At 37.2% G+C, this 16491-nt stretch overlaps 1 protein-coding gene across 5 annotated transcripts; it reads left to right on the forward strand.

Moving 5' to 3' along the window:
- The first annotated feature begins 1706 nt into the window (after positions 1–1706).
- Positions 1707–12105, forward strand: LOC141619385 (uncharacterized). 5 transcript variants are annotated; one of them, XR_012531692.1, is made up of 12 exons: positions 1707–2183; positions 3048–3115; positions 3353–3450; positions 3767–4066; positions 5033–5132; positions 5622–5910; positions 6678–7005; positions 8019–8086; positions 8333–8526; positions 9610–9676; positions 10079–10169; positions 11892–12105. XR_012531692.1 is itself a non-coding variant. In XM_074436403.1 (4 exons), exons 1-3 carry the CDS (start codon positions 1826–1828, stop codon positions 3404–3406), a joined length of 480 nt encoding a protein of 159 aa, XP_074292504.1. In that variant the 5' UTR covers positions 1707–1825; the 3' UTR covers positions 3407–3450; positions 3490–3504. The 5 variants fall into 5 exon arrangements, 1 of the variants encoding a protein (XP_074292504.1); XR_012531689.1 differs by having other exon boundaries at positions 5049–5132; XR_012531690.1 differs by lacking the exon at positions 11892–12105 and adding an exon at positions 10528–10759 and having other exon boundaries at positions 5049–5132.
- The last annotated feature ends 4386 nt before the right edge of the window (positions 12106–16491 follow it).

A 16491-nucleotide genomic window follows, 5' to 3' on the forward strand; every position in this document is an offset into this window, starting at 1 on the left:
TAATCATTGTAAAAAAAAAAGGGTCCCCATAATGCCATGAAAATTGTGCATTATAGTCCAAATCACAACACATCTAGTAGAGTAGTTCATTTATCCCGTGAAAATAGGGTTTCCCTTAAGGAATTGGTGATAAAATAATGCTTCGTCATGATAAGGGTATTAATTGTACTCAGGCTTTTCTAAGATTTACAAAAAAGGACAAAAAGAACAAGGAGGGATACGAAAGAACGGTCAAATTAAAGCTATACCTTATACTATACCCCACCATTCGTGCGTGGAGATACAATTGCATTGCATGGTAGGAGAACTCTAAACGTGACTCGTGAGTGTCTTATACGAGTATGTCAGTATTACGTACCCTTTATGTATTATCGAACGAGACTTGAGCAAGCTGACGATTAGATTGGAACAAATTTTTGAGTCCGAACGGAAATCAAATCGTGTTCTTTCTATTCCAAACTTTAATAGGGTCGGTTATAAGACTTCAAACTTATATATACCATTTTAAAATTATAATGACATTTTACTATTGATATTTACATATAAGAAACTCTTTGGAAAAATAAACAACAAACATCTACCATTTGAACAACGCACTCCATTTCAGCCCAACAAGTTGTAAATTCCACTCAAAACGTCTTTATTTGGTCATAAGCATCATCTACTGAATTTTCAAATTTTGGTCCAATCGAATTAATTAGATTCTAACTGATCCTTATAAGTAAATAAACCAATTATATACATGGTTTTCAAACTCATTACAAATTTCATCAAGAGTTATTTTAGAAGATCAGCTGGTTAGTAATAACCTTAAATTTATCGTCAAGAGTTGCAAAGATTTAATATACGATGCAGGGTGGACTGTGAAGTTGGAGCACACGTATAGGGAAGCTAATCGAGTTGCGGATTTCTTAGCAAATGTTGGAGTTTCATCGAGCACTAGCCCGACTCACTTGGATGCACCTACAAATGAGCTTCGGTCCTTACTTCGGGAGGATATTTTTGGGGTGGCCATTCCCCGTATTATATCGAATAATTAGTTCTCGGGGCTTCGCCCCTCATATGTATCAAAAAAAAAAAAAAAAAAAAAAAATCATTTTAACGGCTATTTATACTAAGAGGAAAATTTAACAACAATACACTTTCATATAGTAATTCGAAATACAAACTGTCCTATGGTCCATCACCCTCTTTTCTCATAATGCAATTGGTACATTATAACCGATGGAATCCGACTGAAAATTTACGTTGGAATCCGATTGAAAATTTACAATGGATCCTTATTTTAAGTCTGGACTTTTCTTTGTCCTTTATTGCATCATCTTATACCCAACCAACCAACCAAGTACCAACACTCCACCACCCTTAACCCATCCAATTTCTACTAAACGCCCCTAGCACGATCAGATGGATAGACCTTTGGGACCAAGCTGCCCTCACCAATCGAAAAACATCACCATTAGTAAACCAACCCAGGCTCATAAACACAACCACCCTACCCTCAAAGATGTTGCTCCATCCACAATTCTCAGTACCAAGGGCTTGTTGGTGGCATTATTTAACCCAATTTACATTTGCAAGTTCTGTTTTAGTAAAAATAATTTATGTTTTTAGTAATAGTTTAGGTCTTTTTCGGTCTGAACCGATCCAAATTTATCGAAACAAATAATATCCCAATCAAAATTAGACATAATTTATTTATTTATTTTTAGTTACAAAATTAAAGACATAATAGAAGATAAACCGCAAAAAACCACCCTGAAAACCAACGGACGAAAAAGCTCAACACCGGTAACAATGGCGGTTGCCGGCAATATCGCCACCAATGATCTCTTTAGAACCACGTCTCCTCTCCCTCCATCATCGCCATTTTCGCAATCCTTCAATTTCTCTTTCTTCCTCTCTCCTACTTCATCTCTTCTCTTTCTCTCCACTAAAACACACTCTCTCTCCTCCCAGTTTTCGCGCCCCGGTCCTTCGTTCTCCAGGAAATTCGCAGCTAAACGACGACGTCGAAGACAATTTTGAAGGCGAAGATGAACACGAAGAGTTTGTGGAGTATGAAGGTTATGAGAGCGAAGCTACTGATGAAAACTTCTTAGTTGATGAAGATGAGCTTCAAGCTGAAGCTAGGGTTTTGGTTCAGCAGTTTTCTAGATCTCTTTCTCGTGAATTGACCATTGGTATGTTTAATTTCTAGCCTTAATTTTAGCTAAATTCATTCAATTGTCCAGGAAATTATGTGTAATGATGATTAATTGAAAACGCGAGCATTATCACTTCAATTCAGGTGTTCTCGAGGCCTGTTTCGCTTGGATTACCATTTATGCGTTTAATTTTAGCTAAATTCACTCAATTGCGTAGGAAATTATGTGATTAATTGAACGCGAATATTATCGCTTCAATTCAGATGTTTTCGAGGCCTGTTTCGCTTGGATTGACCAGCTGTGCGTTTAATTCTAGCTCTTTAGTCCTTCATTTTAATCAATTACGCAGTACGTAGGATGTTAATGTGTAATGATGGTTGATTGCAACGCGTGAATGTTATGCTTCAGTCCAGTTGTTTTTGAGGACTGTTTCTGCTGAATTGACCATCGGTGCGTTTAAGTTTAACTTATTTCAATCCAGAAGGTTTCGAGGCCTGTTTCGCTTGAAATTGAACATGATATTACGTTGTACTTTGTCATCAAATCTTTTAGTTACAACTTACAATGTAAAACGTGCACTTAGATTAACTGGTAGGTGGTTGTTATAGCTTAACAAGAGGCACAGTGCTCGATTACCAGAGAATGTACCAATGTTGAAAATCTGGCGGCACGATGCAGTGTTAATTTCTAGAGCTTGATAAATTGCTCTTTCTTTGATGTTGGTTGTGTGAATTGCTTTCTTGAATAACTGTATTTAGCTGCTTTAGAAATGCAGTCTCGATTTCTAGAGTTTGATAAAAATATTTATTAACGTTTAGACGTTTAGTTGCCCGACTTAGCAGCTGTTTATGCATTTTTTTGTCATCAAGAATTCACGGATTTCTTTGTACACTTTTGCAGAAGATGAGGTGCAGGTTAGCAAAGAAGCAGGAGGAAAACAGAAATGCCAGAAATTTGTTCCTAAAAGTGTGAGTTGCCTTGGCTATATACGACTATTTGCTCCAACATAAGAAGCTTTAGTTTTCTACTCTATTGCATTTTATCTGGTCTCAAAAATTTATTGTTTGAGATAAGTCATCTTTCATTATAAAATGTCTGTTTCTTGGGATTCGTTGATAGTGAAATAGATCTGATTATGCCTACCAGTCAATCTACAGGTTTGAGATAAGTCATTTTTTGTTGATATCCTTTTCCAACTCCTGCAGATACATGATCCTCTTCTTCCAAGGGGCTATAGTTGGAAGGCCAAATGTGCGTAAATCTGCTAGCCTTTTGAGTTCTTACTAGCATGATTGTATCAGCGGTACATGCTTTATCCCTTCTTTTTTCTGTACTCCTGAAGGGTAACAGAGCAATTTACCTAGTATCTCTACCTATATATGGAGAATTAAATTGTCAAAGTTAACATTAGTTAATCACCAAACTTCCAAAGCTAAGCAGGACTATAGAAAGGGGAGGGAGGTTGTACAATTTATGACAAGTATCCCTGCTGTATAACCAAGGGTGTCTCAGATGTGATTATGAAAATAATGTTGCAACGTCTAGCCTGTTGAGTTCTTACTAGCATGATTGTATCAATGGTACATGCTTTATCCCTCTTTTTTTCTGTACTCCTGAAGGGTAACAGAGCAATTGTGGTAGATGAGCCTGGGGTTACTAGGGATCGACTGTATGGAAGGTCTTTTTTTGGAGGAGAATGAGTTCATGGTGATAGACACCAGAGGTGTTGTTACATTATCCAAAGCACAAGAAGTACTTGTTGAAGATTGAATATATCTACGACTATTACTATTGGTATAGAGGGAATCCCGTTAGCTGCTAGAGAGGCAGCTGTTACTAAAATGCCTTCACAAATTGGGAGACACGCAGCTATAGCCGTTGAGGAATCATCTATCGTCATATTTCTGGTTGATGGTCAGGTGCGTTCCTTTCTTAGATCACCAATTTTAGATATTTCTGGTTTTGCTTTATGTTGCTCCGTTTACATCACTAGCTAGCCCATATGGAATACGACTCATTTCCGTCAAAAAGCTGTAAGAAGTGATATTTGATACGAGTTTTATTTGGCATCTTTTTTTTTTTTGGGGGACAGATTTTGAGTGAACTATTTTCTAAGTGATCTTGGTAATTTGTTCCTTCAACTTAAGTCTTTTCATGGACTGCACCTCCCTAGCTCCCATCTCTAACTACTGCAAATCATTATACGGGTGTTCTATAACCTCCAATATATCTTTGACTTCATTTTTGGTAATCTAGTGTGCTTTCTAGTGTTCAGCTGCACAAACATTAATTTTCGTTCGATGTCTAATAACCCCCTCCTCTTCTTGTATTGATGAGTGACCAGTGTTTACTATCCTCTGAATAACCTGGTTAATATAGTCAGTGTGGTTTTTTTTTTTTTTTTTTTTTGGGTGTAAACCGGGGTGTCCACCGTCGACAATGGTGTATAATCCCCTCGCCGCGGGTGCTCTCACGAAGAGGTAAACGGCTGGCCAAAGAGTTGCTCCATTCCCATGGGCAGGGGTCGAACCCCTAACCTCATGGTTAAGGGATGAAGTGAGCAACCACTATACCAAACCCATTTGGTTAGTCAGTGTGGTTTTATGGTGGACACATGTTCTCTTGTGTTCACACTAGAGTCCTGATGATCCATAAGATCAGAATGTTCCCGTCATTAGTAATGTTGTATTTTAGTCATCTAATATTCTTCATCAATGTCGTAATCATGCTGGCAACGGCATGATGTGTTTCTAAGAGATTTGTAAAGTGGTGATGCTAATTCTTTGAATTTAACAATCTGATTTATATTTTGCACTGAAACACGCAAACATTAAAATGAACAACCATCTTTTCCTGGGGTTATTTCATTTATTAATTCTGAACAGGCCGGCCTGACTGCAGGTGATGTGGAAATAGGCGACTGGTTACGGAAGACCTATTCAGACAAGAATATAATACTTGCCGTCAACAAGTCCTAGTCTCCAGGTAAAGGGCAACTCCAAGCTTTGGAATTTTGGTCTTTCGGGCGAGTATTTCATTAGCTTAAACCATCTTTGACGTTGTGATGTTGCAATAATAGGCCTTTCTGCAGGCTGCAACTGTGTTTGCTGACCTACCTAAACGTGTATTGCTCGATCACTAACTTTATGTGTCTTAGTGACTCAGACCATCCTGTAAAGGTTACAAAAACAGTTTTGATTAAAAACGGAACATGATAGAATTTACCTAGTATCTCTACCTATATTTGGAGAATTAAACTGTCAAGGTTAACATTAGTTAATCACCAAACTTCCAAAGCTAAGCAGGACTATAAAAATGGGAGGGAGGTTGTACAATTTATGACAAGTATCCCTGCTGTATAACCAAGGGAGGTTGTACAATTTATGACAAGTATCCCTGCTGTATAACCAAGGCGGAGTTTTGTACATGTTATTATGTAATTCCTTACATTGATGAACATATGTTTGCTAACAGGCTTCAGTCGAGAAAAAATGCAACAGGATTGAAAGATTATGTTGAGGAGATTTACTGGGGCTCCAGTAAATGTGTCATGTTGTTTGGTCATAGTAAAGGAGGAATAGATGCTGCAGCTGCTTTATCTATGTATTGGCCTAATTTGAAGGACAAGGTAGCTGGCTTGGTATTAGCCCAGAGCCCTTATGGTGGCAGTCCAATAGCTTCAGATATCCTTTGAGAAGGTCAATTTGGCGATTATTTTAATGCATGAAAACTCACGGGGGTCCTGATATGTAAAGTAATTAAGGTAAGATTATGTTGTCCGTATTCTCTTATTTATTTGGCTCCTATTTGATAAGATGTTGAGCTGAGAAATTTGTCTTTTCTTCATGGAGGCCCCTTTTAAATGAAACCCATGACATAAGTTACGTGAGGTATTAAGAGTTAATTCATAGCTCCCGCATTTTCTATACCTCATTTTTAGAACTCCCACCTTTTATAATTTTTTTCCAAAACCTACATTCTTTGAGCATTTCTCCAAGATTTCACCAAAAGCCCATTTTTGCCCAAGTAAAAAAACATTTTTTGATAATATCAATCATGAATGGCCCTTTTCTTCTAACAGAAGTTCGCTTTCTGTAAAAAATGATTTCTATGTTAAAATATGGGCTTTAGATTTTCATGCTCGATACTCTCTAAAAAATGATTTCTATGTTGAAATATGGGCTTTAGGACAGAGTTTTAGTAAAATTATATAAAAAGGTTCAGATTTTTGAAAAAAAAAACTATAAAATATGAGTGTTTTAATAGGGACTTGCTAAATCCCGCGCGTCATTTTACTCAACCCCGCGCATTTTTCCCACTTTTTCCAATTGTAATTTGTATCCCTCTCATTTCTCAACCCCCACCAAGAGAGGAATAAGAGAGAAAAAAGAGAGAATTGAAAACCTAAAAAATCTTTTGTAACCGGCACCTCCCCACCACCCTCCCTGCACCGGCAAGAACAGAGGAAGAAAAATGGGGACAGTGTGAAAGATGAATGACTCTCTTATTGGTTCGGACTTTGCCTAACAGGGAGACACGAGGTCATAGTGCCTTCAGGGGCTGCAATGGCCGCGTCTGCATGTGTTGTTCAGACCAAGTACGGGAAAAAGAGTGACGGGTCTGCGACCTGTTGTGATGCTGAAGTCCCTGGATCGGTCGTGGTGAGCCGCTAGAGCACCAGTGGTGCTGGTGTTTTCTTTTGTGAAGGACAGTCCATATGAAGCTAGTTCTTCACAAGTGTTTGAGGCTCTCTTACAGAATACAGAGTTACAGTTGCTCAGTTGCTCCTGGAAACAGGCCAAAGCAAGAACTGTAATGTTGCTTGAAGGATGAATAAGTTGAAGAGTGTGTTTGTCAGGTAATTTTGGGTTCCTTCGTTCGTGTCTTGGGTCAAGTCATTCGAGTCAGTGTTCCTTCGTCTATCTTGGTGTGTGTGTGTGTGTGTGTGTTTTCCTTTAAGTGTGGTGCTTGTATTCATGACTGGAATAAGATCAGTTTTCTTGTTACTCAAAACGCCCTCACCACCGAAAAACACCCCCATCCGTAGGCCCACCATAACCTACAAACTCAACCACCGTTGCCCTCCAAAATGACGGCTCACCCCCAAATGCTCCTCCTACACCTTCGTAAAAACGCCTTTCCTCCAATTGAAATGCGTGAATGTTATCGCTTCAATCCAGAAGTTTTCGAGTCTGTTTATGTTGAATTGACCCTTGGTGAGTTAATTTTAGCTGTTCAGTCCATTATTTATGATTAATTATGTAGAAGGTTATGTTTAATGATGATTAAATCGAAAGCGCGAATATTATCGTTTCAATCCTGAAGTTTTCGAGACCTGTTTCTCTTGAACTGACCATTGGTTCGTTTAATTTTAGCTATTAGTCCATTTTTTTCAATTAATTGTGGAGAAGTTGTGTGATGTTGATTAATTTAAAAGTGCGGGTGATTGAATCGAGAAGTTTGGAAGGCCTGTTTCACTTGAATTTGAGTTTCAGTATTGCATTTTACTTTATTATTGTATCTTCTGGTTACAATGTCAAATGTGCATTCTGATTGATTGGTTGGGGGTCGATGTAGCTGAACAATAAGTATAGGGCTTGATTCCCTGACAATGTACCACAATGTTGAAACTCAGGTTGAGAGTTTTTTTTGTTGGCGGTGCAACACAATCTCATTTTTTAGAGTTTGATAACGTGCTTTCTCTTTAATGTTGGTGGTTCAAATAGCTTTCTTGAATGACTGTATTTAGCTGCTCTAAGAATGCAGTCTCGATTTCTAGAGCTTGACATGTAGTTCCTGACTTAGTAGCTGTTTACGCGCCCCATTGTCATTAAGAATTCACAGTGTCGATTTCTTTGAACACCTTTGCAGAAGATGAGATGAAAGTTAGCAAAGAAGGAAAAGGAAAGCATTAATGCCAGAAGCCTGTTGCTTAAAGTGTGAGTTTCTTTCGCTAGTACCCGGCTTAGTTTTTTTATTCTAGGTGATCTTGGTAATTTCTTCTTCAACTTAAGTCTCTTCATGGACTGCACCTCCCTAGCTCCCATTTCTAGTAACTAAATTTGGAAATGTTTTAATACTTTATACAGGTGTATAGTGACCATGGTAATTTCTTCTTCAACTCAAGTTTTGGTACTGCTTTTGTTTGCACTGACGTCAATTATCGCCTTTTTCCTATTTTTCAGGATTACAATATTGCAGAACGAATTGAGATGGAAGGGAAGGCCTCTTTAATATTTGTGAACAAATGGGATACTATACTGATTAAGAATCCGGAGACAGCAACAATATATGAGCAAGATGTTCGACGGAAGCTCAGCAATCTTCAATTGACACCCATTGTTTATGCAACTGAAATAACTGGACAAAGTATTGACAAGTATGAACTAACAACTGTCTCCTAAGGTCCCTTAATTTGTTGTCTATCATGAGCTTAAGACCGTATTCTTAACAGGGTGTTACATTACATATACACAGTCCTGAAACTTGTACAATGTAGAATGTTTATCGGATCAGCTGCTTGAATGTTTATCGGATCAGTTGCTTGTCCTTGCCAAAGTATCTTGATCTTGGCTTCTTTGATATTTCTAGGATTATTGTTGCCGCTAATATAGTTGAGAAAGAACGGTCAAGAAGGCTTAGCACTGTCACGTTGAATCAAGTGGTTCGAGAGGCTGTAGCTTTTAAAGCTCCATCAAGGACCAGGGGTGGAAAGAGAGGCCGTGTTCTTTATTGTACTCAAATATTAATTGATACAAAACCTATTCACTCTCTCACAATCTCCTCCCACACTCCTTCCTTCCTTTCATCCATTCGGCAATGCTAAACTTCCCCTCAATTTCATCAAACTCTAACCCAAATTGCTCGGGTTGTCCTAGGCATTTCCCCAGTAAAAGGCGGCTGAACCTTGACATTAACCTTCTACAGTTCCTCACGTACCGAACTATCAAACGAACAAACATAATGCTTGAGCCCCGTCTGTAAACAAACGTGCTTGAGATTCATAGCAGTAGGGACCACCGCCTTAAGCACATATAGTTAGAAGATAAGTGTTCTTTTTCAGGAGTTGAGAAGGCCTGTTTCGCTTGAATTTGAGTATCAGTATTGCATTTTACTTCATTATTGTATCTTCTGGTTACAATATCAAATGAGCATTTGGATTGATTGGTTGGAGGTTGATGTAGCTGACCAAGACGTATAGGGCTCGATTCCTTGACAATGTACATTTGAGAGTTTCATTTGTTGGCGGTGCAACGCAATCTCGATTGCTAGAGTTTGATAACTTGCTATCTCTTTAACGTTCATGGTGCAAATAGCTTTCTTGAATGACAGTATTTGGCTGCTTTAGAAATGCAGTCTCGGTTTCTAGAGTTTGACAAGTAGTTTCCCGACTTCGTAGCTGTTTATGCGCCTCATTGTCATTAAGAATTCACGGTGTCGATTTCTTTGTACACTTTTGCAGAAGATGAGGTGAAGTTAGCAAAGAAGCAGGAGGAAAGCAGAAACGCCAGAAGCCCGTGCCTAAAAGTGTGAGTTGCTTTCGCTAGTATACGGCTTAGTTTTTTACTCGGTGTAACATAATCTGGTCTCATTGACTCTTACTAAATCTTACTGACTAACTTAGTCACATATTTACGTGGATAATGAAGTCCAAGAACTTGATAATGTACTTTATGGGGGTGCAATATTGTTAGGTTTCCTGATATGCTTATTTAAAAAACAACAGAAAATCTTAGGGAAGTTAGATATGCATGTCAAAGATTCGTGGATATCTAAATTTATGAGACTATTAGGATGTTCAGCCTTTATCAGTGCTTTGTTTGAGGTTGATTGTCAATACAGCTCATATTATGGATTTATGCGTGTCAAACACTCTATTATTTTTTATGTGCTCAACACAGAATGGCTTTCTTTTTCCACTGGCTTTGCAGGTTTTCACCTCTTCCTATACCTTCTATCTCTGGAACAGGAACTGGAGAACTTCTTGATCTCATTTGTTCGGGTCTGATAAAAGTTGTTGAGGTATTCAGTCGATGTTCTTTCTAAAGTATCTACTCTTCACCCTGAGAAAGATTGTTTAGTTGTGTTGAGGGACTAAGGCAGATTGTATGATTCTTGTGGGGGTTGGGTAAAAGAAAGAAACAAATCAAGAAGGAAAAATAGGAGAAAAAGATTTGATTAGATGTTTGATGTTAGTCCTACTCAATAAATATCGCTGCGCCCCTGCACATGTATTTAATGTTTTTTACACATCTAGGTTTTTCATGCAATTATGAGAATGTGCACTTTTTAAACTGGAAGTTGGTCTTAGAATTATGCTTCTTTTGCTCTAATGGTGGTGTGCAAATTAGCTTATTCTACTATCTTGCTGATGCTGTAGATCAAGGCACGACAAGAGATGGTGTTCAAGATGAGCTTGAATTGACACCTTTGGTCTCAGAATAATCTGGTCTGCTTTCTAGGGGTCAGCTGTATTTGACTGAAGAGATGGTGTTCAAGTTGTACTAGGTTTTTGTTTGTGTTAGATTCAATGAGGTTAATAACTTAATACTCACAGTTTTCAAGGCTTTGACCATCCTGGCTAACTGGATTTAACTAGTACTTCCTCCATTCAACTCCACTCTACCACTTTCTTTTTTCACGTTTGTCAACGCGTGTTTTACACGCTAAATATCGTTAGCTTCGTATTTGCAAAAATTATAAAAGTTAGATATTTTTAATGTACTCGTAAAGACGAATCAAACAAGATCCCACATGAATATATTGCCACTTACGTATCGAGAGAAAATCGAAATTGAATACACAATTGTGAATAGTGCACAAAAATGAAATAGGTAGAGTGGAGTTGAATGGAGGAAGTATCTGGCATTCATTCCAGACCTAGAAATTGATGACTTTGGCTGTACAAATCATTGAATCCTTATTCCAGTGTGATTGAAGTACAAGTTAGGCAATTCATTAATGTAGTAACAAAAATATTTGAATGAATGGTAACTATTGAGCTAAAGTTCTCAGATTCTAGCTTAACCATACAAAATATCATCCAATATGTTTATCAGACTAGAATTAGTCATTCTTCGTCATTATTTCATTACGTCTAGTGGATACTATCTTAGTCACATATTTACGTGTATACTGAGGTCCGAGAACTTGGTAATTTACTTCATGGGGGTGCAATATTGTTATGTTTACTGATATGCTTATTTAAAAAACAACAGATAATCTTTGGGAAGTTAGATATGCATGTGAAAGATTCGTGGATATCTAAATTTATGCGAGTATTAGATGGCTAAGCTTTTATCAGTGCTTTGTTTGAGGCTGATTGTCAAACAGCTCATATTATGTATTTATGGGTGTCAAGCTCTCTATTAATTTTTATGTGCTCAAACTCAGAATGGCTTTCGTGTTTCATTGGCTTTGTAAGTTTTCACCTCTTCCTATATCTGCTATCTCTGGAACAGGAACTGGTGTACTTCTTGATCTCGTATGTTCGGGTCTGATAAAAGTTGATGTATTCTATCAATGTTCTTTCTAAAGTATCTACTCTTCACCCTGAGAAAGATTGAACGATTCTTGTGAGTGATGGGTAAAAGAAAGAAACAAGTCAAGATGAAAAAATAGGAACAATAAGATTTGATTTGATGTTTTTGCTTATTCTCCCTCTTACTTCACCAGTGGCCTTGCTGATGCTTTTTCTATTTGGTAAAGTTATACAATTAACAGGCTTCTATTTTGCCCATGTAGAAACCTGTTTATCTGGAAGAAGAGGAAAACTATGTTCCCTCCATGGCAATCGTTGGCAGATCAAATGTTGGTAAAAGCAGCATATTAACGACCAAATGTTGGTAAAAGCCGCATATTAAATCCATCGGTTGGAGAGAATAGGACTATCGTGAGCCCAGTCAGTGGCAGCAAACCTGATGCTATTGACACCGAATTCACTGGACCAGATGGCCAGGTGTGACACTTATTCCTCTTTTTTGAGTGGTAGGCGGTGTGTGTGTTTGATACTTTGATGGGTGGGTTCAATGTTTGTTTGCAATCAGAAAATTTAATAGTTACAGGAATTGCTTTTAATCATTTTTCATAAAAGTTTGACTACCTGGTTGATTATTGTGAAATTTTATTTTTCAGTTAGAGACTGAGACTAGTCAAGAAACAGTAAAATACATTAGAAATTTCACTTTTTATTGCTACAGTGCCTTATGTCGCCACCTTCTGTCCATTTAGTGTTGCTGTTTGGCTATTAGCTCAAGGTGTTCCTTATAACATGCAAAACCCGTAACACTTTCTCTTTTTAATTTCCAATGGCCAATCTTACAGAAATTGTGAAACTCCTGTCTTTTTATCGCTCCCTGGTTTCCAATTTCGTCGTACTGCCTGGCATCTGATCAACTGGATGCTGCCACTTTAGAGCATGTTTTCTTGTTACTGAGCCTTGTGCCCTTCTGAATCACATCTATGGGAAAAATATCTCAGTGTTCTATCATCATCTAAACTTCTTACTGCGTTTGATGTTGATGTGGATGACAGTCATTGATATGCTGAGAAATCGTAATCTATGTTTGCAGAAATAATTCCGGCTCATTGACACTGCTGGAATCCGGAGACAAGCAAGTTTTTCAATCTTCTGGAAGCACAACTGAGGCATTGTCTGTTAATCAAAGCCTTTCGTGCTATTCACCGTTTTGATGTTGTAGGTGTTTTAGTTGAGGCTGTGGCCTGTATTACAGAACAGGTAGTTTTCAACTTTGCAGTTCATCATTTTGAATCAGCTGTTGGAAGTCTATTTTCTAATAATGATTATTCTTATGAACGAATGTGAAAAATACAAATATCAATCTTGTGCAATAGGTTATTTTTATATTTCTGTTTTACATTTTTTTTTTTTTTAAAGAGGGCTTTACATGTATGTTTGCCATTGGTTTGAGCCGCTATTCTGTAATATCTCTCCTGGTTTACATGCATTGGAGATGGGTATATAATGGAAGGGATCAATAGTTAGCTAGTTTTATTATCTTAGGGAATAATTTCCTACTTATGTTCATTCATAAACCCAATGTGAATATAAAAGTGAAAATAAAAGTGTTCATTCATCAATACCTGCTAGCTAGATGCCTTATCTTTTTTAATTTCCTACTTATGTTCATTCATAAACCCAATGTGAAAATAAAAGCGTGAAACCCCAATTTGTTAACCTATTTTTTCCTAACCTATTTTTTCCTACAAATTGGTGAACACATACATCAATGAAACTAAGACTATACGATAACAAGCCAATTTAAACTCCAACATTTTTATAGGAGGGTTAAGTGAGATGAAAAATCTAAACTATATTGAACGACAACAAGAAATAAAAGACTTAAATAACAATTCTGCAAGAATAAGGTTAGGAAAAACCTCTTAGAACAAACTTAGTATCAATAGTAGATCTCGTTGTGACATCATGTTTAACCGTAGTATCCGAAGTCACCGAAGTTTTGGCTCGTGACCTGTGACTGAAGAACATTAAGCTTTGTAGGTAGTCTTCCTTGAGTTTTTGAGCACCGTCGTCAGAGCTCCTTAAATCCTCAATTTCTTCCTGTCAGTTTTCCCAACCAAGACCAAGACAAAATTATGTTTGGGCCAACGCCAAAGTACATATTATATCAACTTCTCACCTGCAGGGCCTTCTTTCTCACAATGTTATGTTAAGAACGTGGTTTCACCACCTGCAAACCGCTTCATTTCAGCCTAATTTAGAGAAAAGCTACCATTAGAGGAAATCTAGCTAGGTAGAAGTATTAACTTGTGTAGTGATATTTCATAAATGTACACACGGCTACACACAACAAACAACACAGTTACCTCCTTCTGCTGAAGCTTCTTATCTAACTCTTTAAGTTCCTTATCTAGTGTTTCTTGCAGAGACGAATGCTCAAGTTCCTTTTCATCACCTGAAACGTGTTCAACATACGTGAGTCTCTAAGATGACACATTATTTGCCTCGAGCAAAGATATCTTGTGCTTAAGAATCTGTTGTAGACCAGATTACTCGAAGCCATCAACTCAGATTCTAAAATGTAGCAAACTAATTCTTTCCTTTGAAGTAACTAAGCAAGATACCTGGAGTTCATCAAACGATACACTTGAGTCACCACGGTAATATAGAAGCTCTGCCTGAAGTTGCTCTATCTGGCCGCGCATTTGTTGAAACTGAGCAACAACAGGATCACGATTGATCTACACAGTGAAAGATTTTGCTGAGAAGAGGCACTTCATCATTTGAAGAATAGGGGTCATTTTTGTTGAGTTCATTTTGATCATTAATGAGTTCATCGAGAGAAGCAGAAAATAGTATGGGTTAATTACTTGCTATAAACACGGTGATGTGAACTTATTCGACAGAATACGATCAAGGTAATCACCCCAAGTGGCAAAGACAAGTTGACGATTCCAGTTTTTTCATTATCGCTGTAAAAACCAAATTTAAAATCGTGTGAAAATGGGGAAAATGGTGACTGAAAATGGATTATCAAAGGTGTGGAGTATCCTTCAATTAATTTACTACCAACAACACTGCGATATCTTCATCACTAAAGCATGTACAAAGTATATCTTATCAAAAATCAACTAAAAGAAAAATTAACTCGTTGAGAACTCATCATCCAACAAACAGAACCCAATCCCATCACTACTTGCTTGAAATAGCAAGATGATCGTGAGTATCTACAGAAATCGAATTCAATAAGATATAACAATGATAGTTCCCTCCATATAGCTTATTGTCAATTGATTTATCAAGTGCTGATCGATAAGGTTCCTTAACTTGAAAATCCAAATAAGCATTATCGTGTAATAACTCCCTACCCACAATTAGTATTTTAGGATCGTCGTGTTCACCAACCAAGTCCTCTTCGATCTTATTTTCGACATGCTTTTCTTCTTCACGAATAACAAAAGGCTCATCTTTTTATTCTTCCAACTGACCAGCGTGAAGATGTAATAAGGTATCTAGGGTAAGATTAGGAAACACAATACAATACCGTATTTATAATACTAACTCATACCTTAAGTTTAACCATAGATCTAGAATATACTGACTTATTCCGTAAGACAATAATAATATCTCTTATTTTATACTCACACAATATTTATTGTATTGTGTTTCCTAATCTTACCCTAGATACCTTATTAAGATGTAAGTTACAAACCACCGCTTCTTGTTGTTCATCGTCACTTGACATATCAATAATAAGATGTAAGTTTCCTGACAAAAGCTACTACATGAATCGATAACTGTTTGAGCTTGTGACAAAAGAGACCCTTCTTGCATCTAATTTCTTTACGAGTCTAATCAAAAACATGAATACCAACTTGAACAACATCCATAACTACAAAATAACCAAGAATCACCAGGATATAACACAAGTACTCACGATTCACCAATAATAAAGTCATTAGATTTTGTGTGTGTGTTTTGGATAACGTTTGTTGTGAAAAGAAAATTATCGGCTTTTAGGATCGTAACCGCTTCGATACCATGTTATATGTGATATGAGGAAGATTTTTTTCAATATAAGACACCGGCATATCTAGTAGCACACACGCTACAACCAGAATATTAAGAAGCAATCAAATTCATATTATATACATATACTCCCATTATTCGAATTATTTGTATATCTTCGATCAAAATTTCACTCACAAAAAATTAAAAAGTGTCATGACCACAACACAATTTTAAGTTTCGAATAATGTGAAATAACTTCTCGTATATATGTTTATTTAGGTCTCTCGTACAGTTGACGAGTAAGAGTTTAACCGGAGAAAGAATGCTAGACTTCTCCCACCAAATGGTTATTGGACTTAATTACATTCCTGACAAATCTATTCGGCACGGGGATTTGTCACCGATGAACATATTCTTGGACGAGCCCAAAGAAACATTAAAGATATAAGACTTTGGGTTTGCCACACCCTGAGGGAACATTGGGGAAAATGAAAATTGAGCTGAGACGGTTTACTGTGCCACAGAGTCGAGGTTAAAGAAGAGAGCATACTATTGTGTGAAAAGTGACGTTTATAGCTTGGGTGTAATACTTCTAGAGTTATTTTCCCGATATGATTACGTTGAAGATGTATCCAGGAGACCTCGTTAGTTGACGACCCTTATCAGTTCGAGGGGATTGTCTAAGTGGACAACTAATATGGACATGGAAATATGTGGTCTCGTATTGAGTATGATTAATGCTAACCCAAATGTCAGGCCTACTATTGGGAAGGGTCTAATATATATTGATCCCCTTGTCATCATCGTTATCATTTATTACTATCGTTATTATATTGTAACACTACTTGTTTT

Source organism: Silene latifolia, chromosome X (genome assembly GCF_048544455.1).
Source record: "Silene latifolia isolate original U9 population chromosome X, ASM4854445v1, whole genome shotgun sequence".
In the NCBI taxonomy this organism is placed as follows: Eukaryota; Viridiplantae; Streptophyta; class Magnoliopsida; order Caryophyllales; family Caryophyllaceae; genus Silene; species Silene latifolia.

Excerpts from the sequence above, each read along its gene's own strand:
- LOC141619385 (XM_074436403.1), top strand. The coding sequence starts at position 1,826 with ATGATCTCTTTAGAACCACGTCTCCTCTCCCTCCATCATCGCCATTTT. Across the intron at positions 2,184-3,047 it reads TTCTCGTGAATTGACCATTG|AAGATGAGGTGCAGGTTAGC; the intron begins GTATGTTTAATT and ends ACACTTTTGCAG. Across the intron at positions 3,116-3,352 it reads AGAAATTTGTTCCTAAAAGT|ATACATGATCCTCTTCTTCC; the intron begins GTGAGTTGCCTT and ends CAACTCCTGCAG.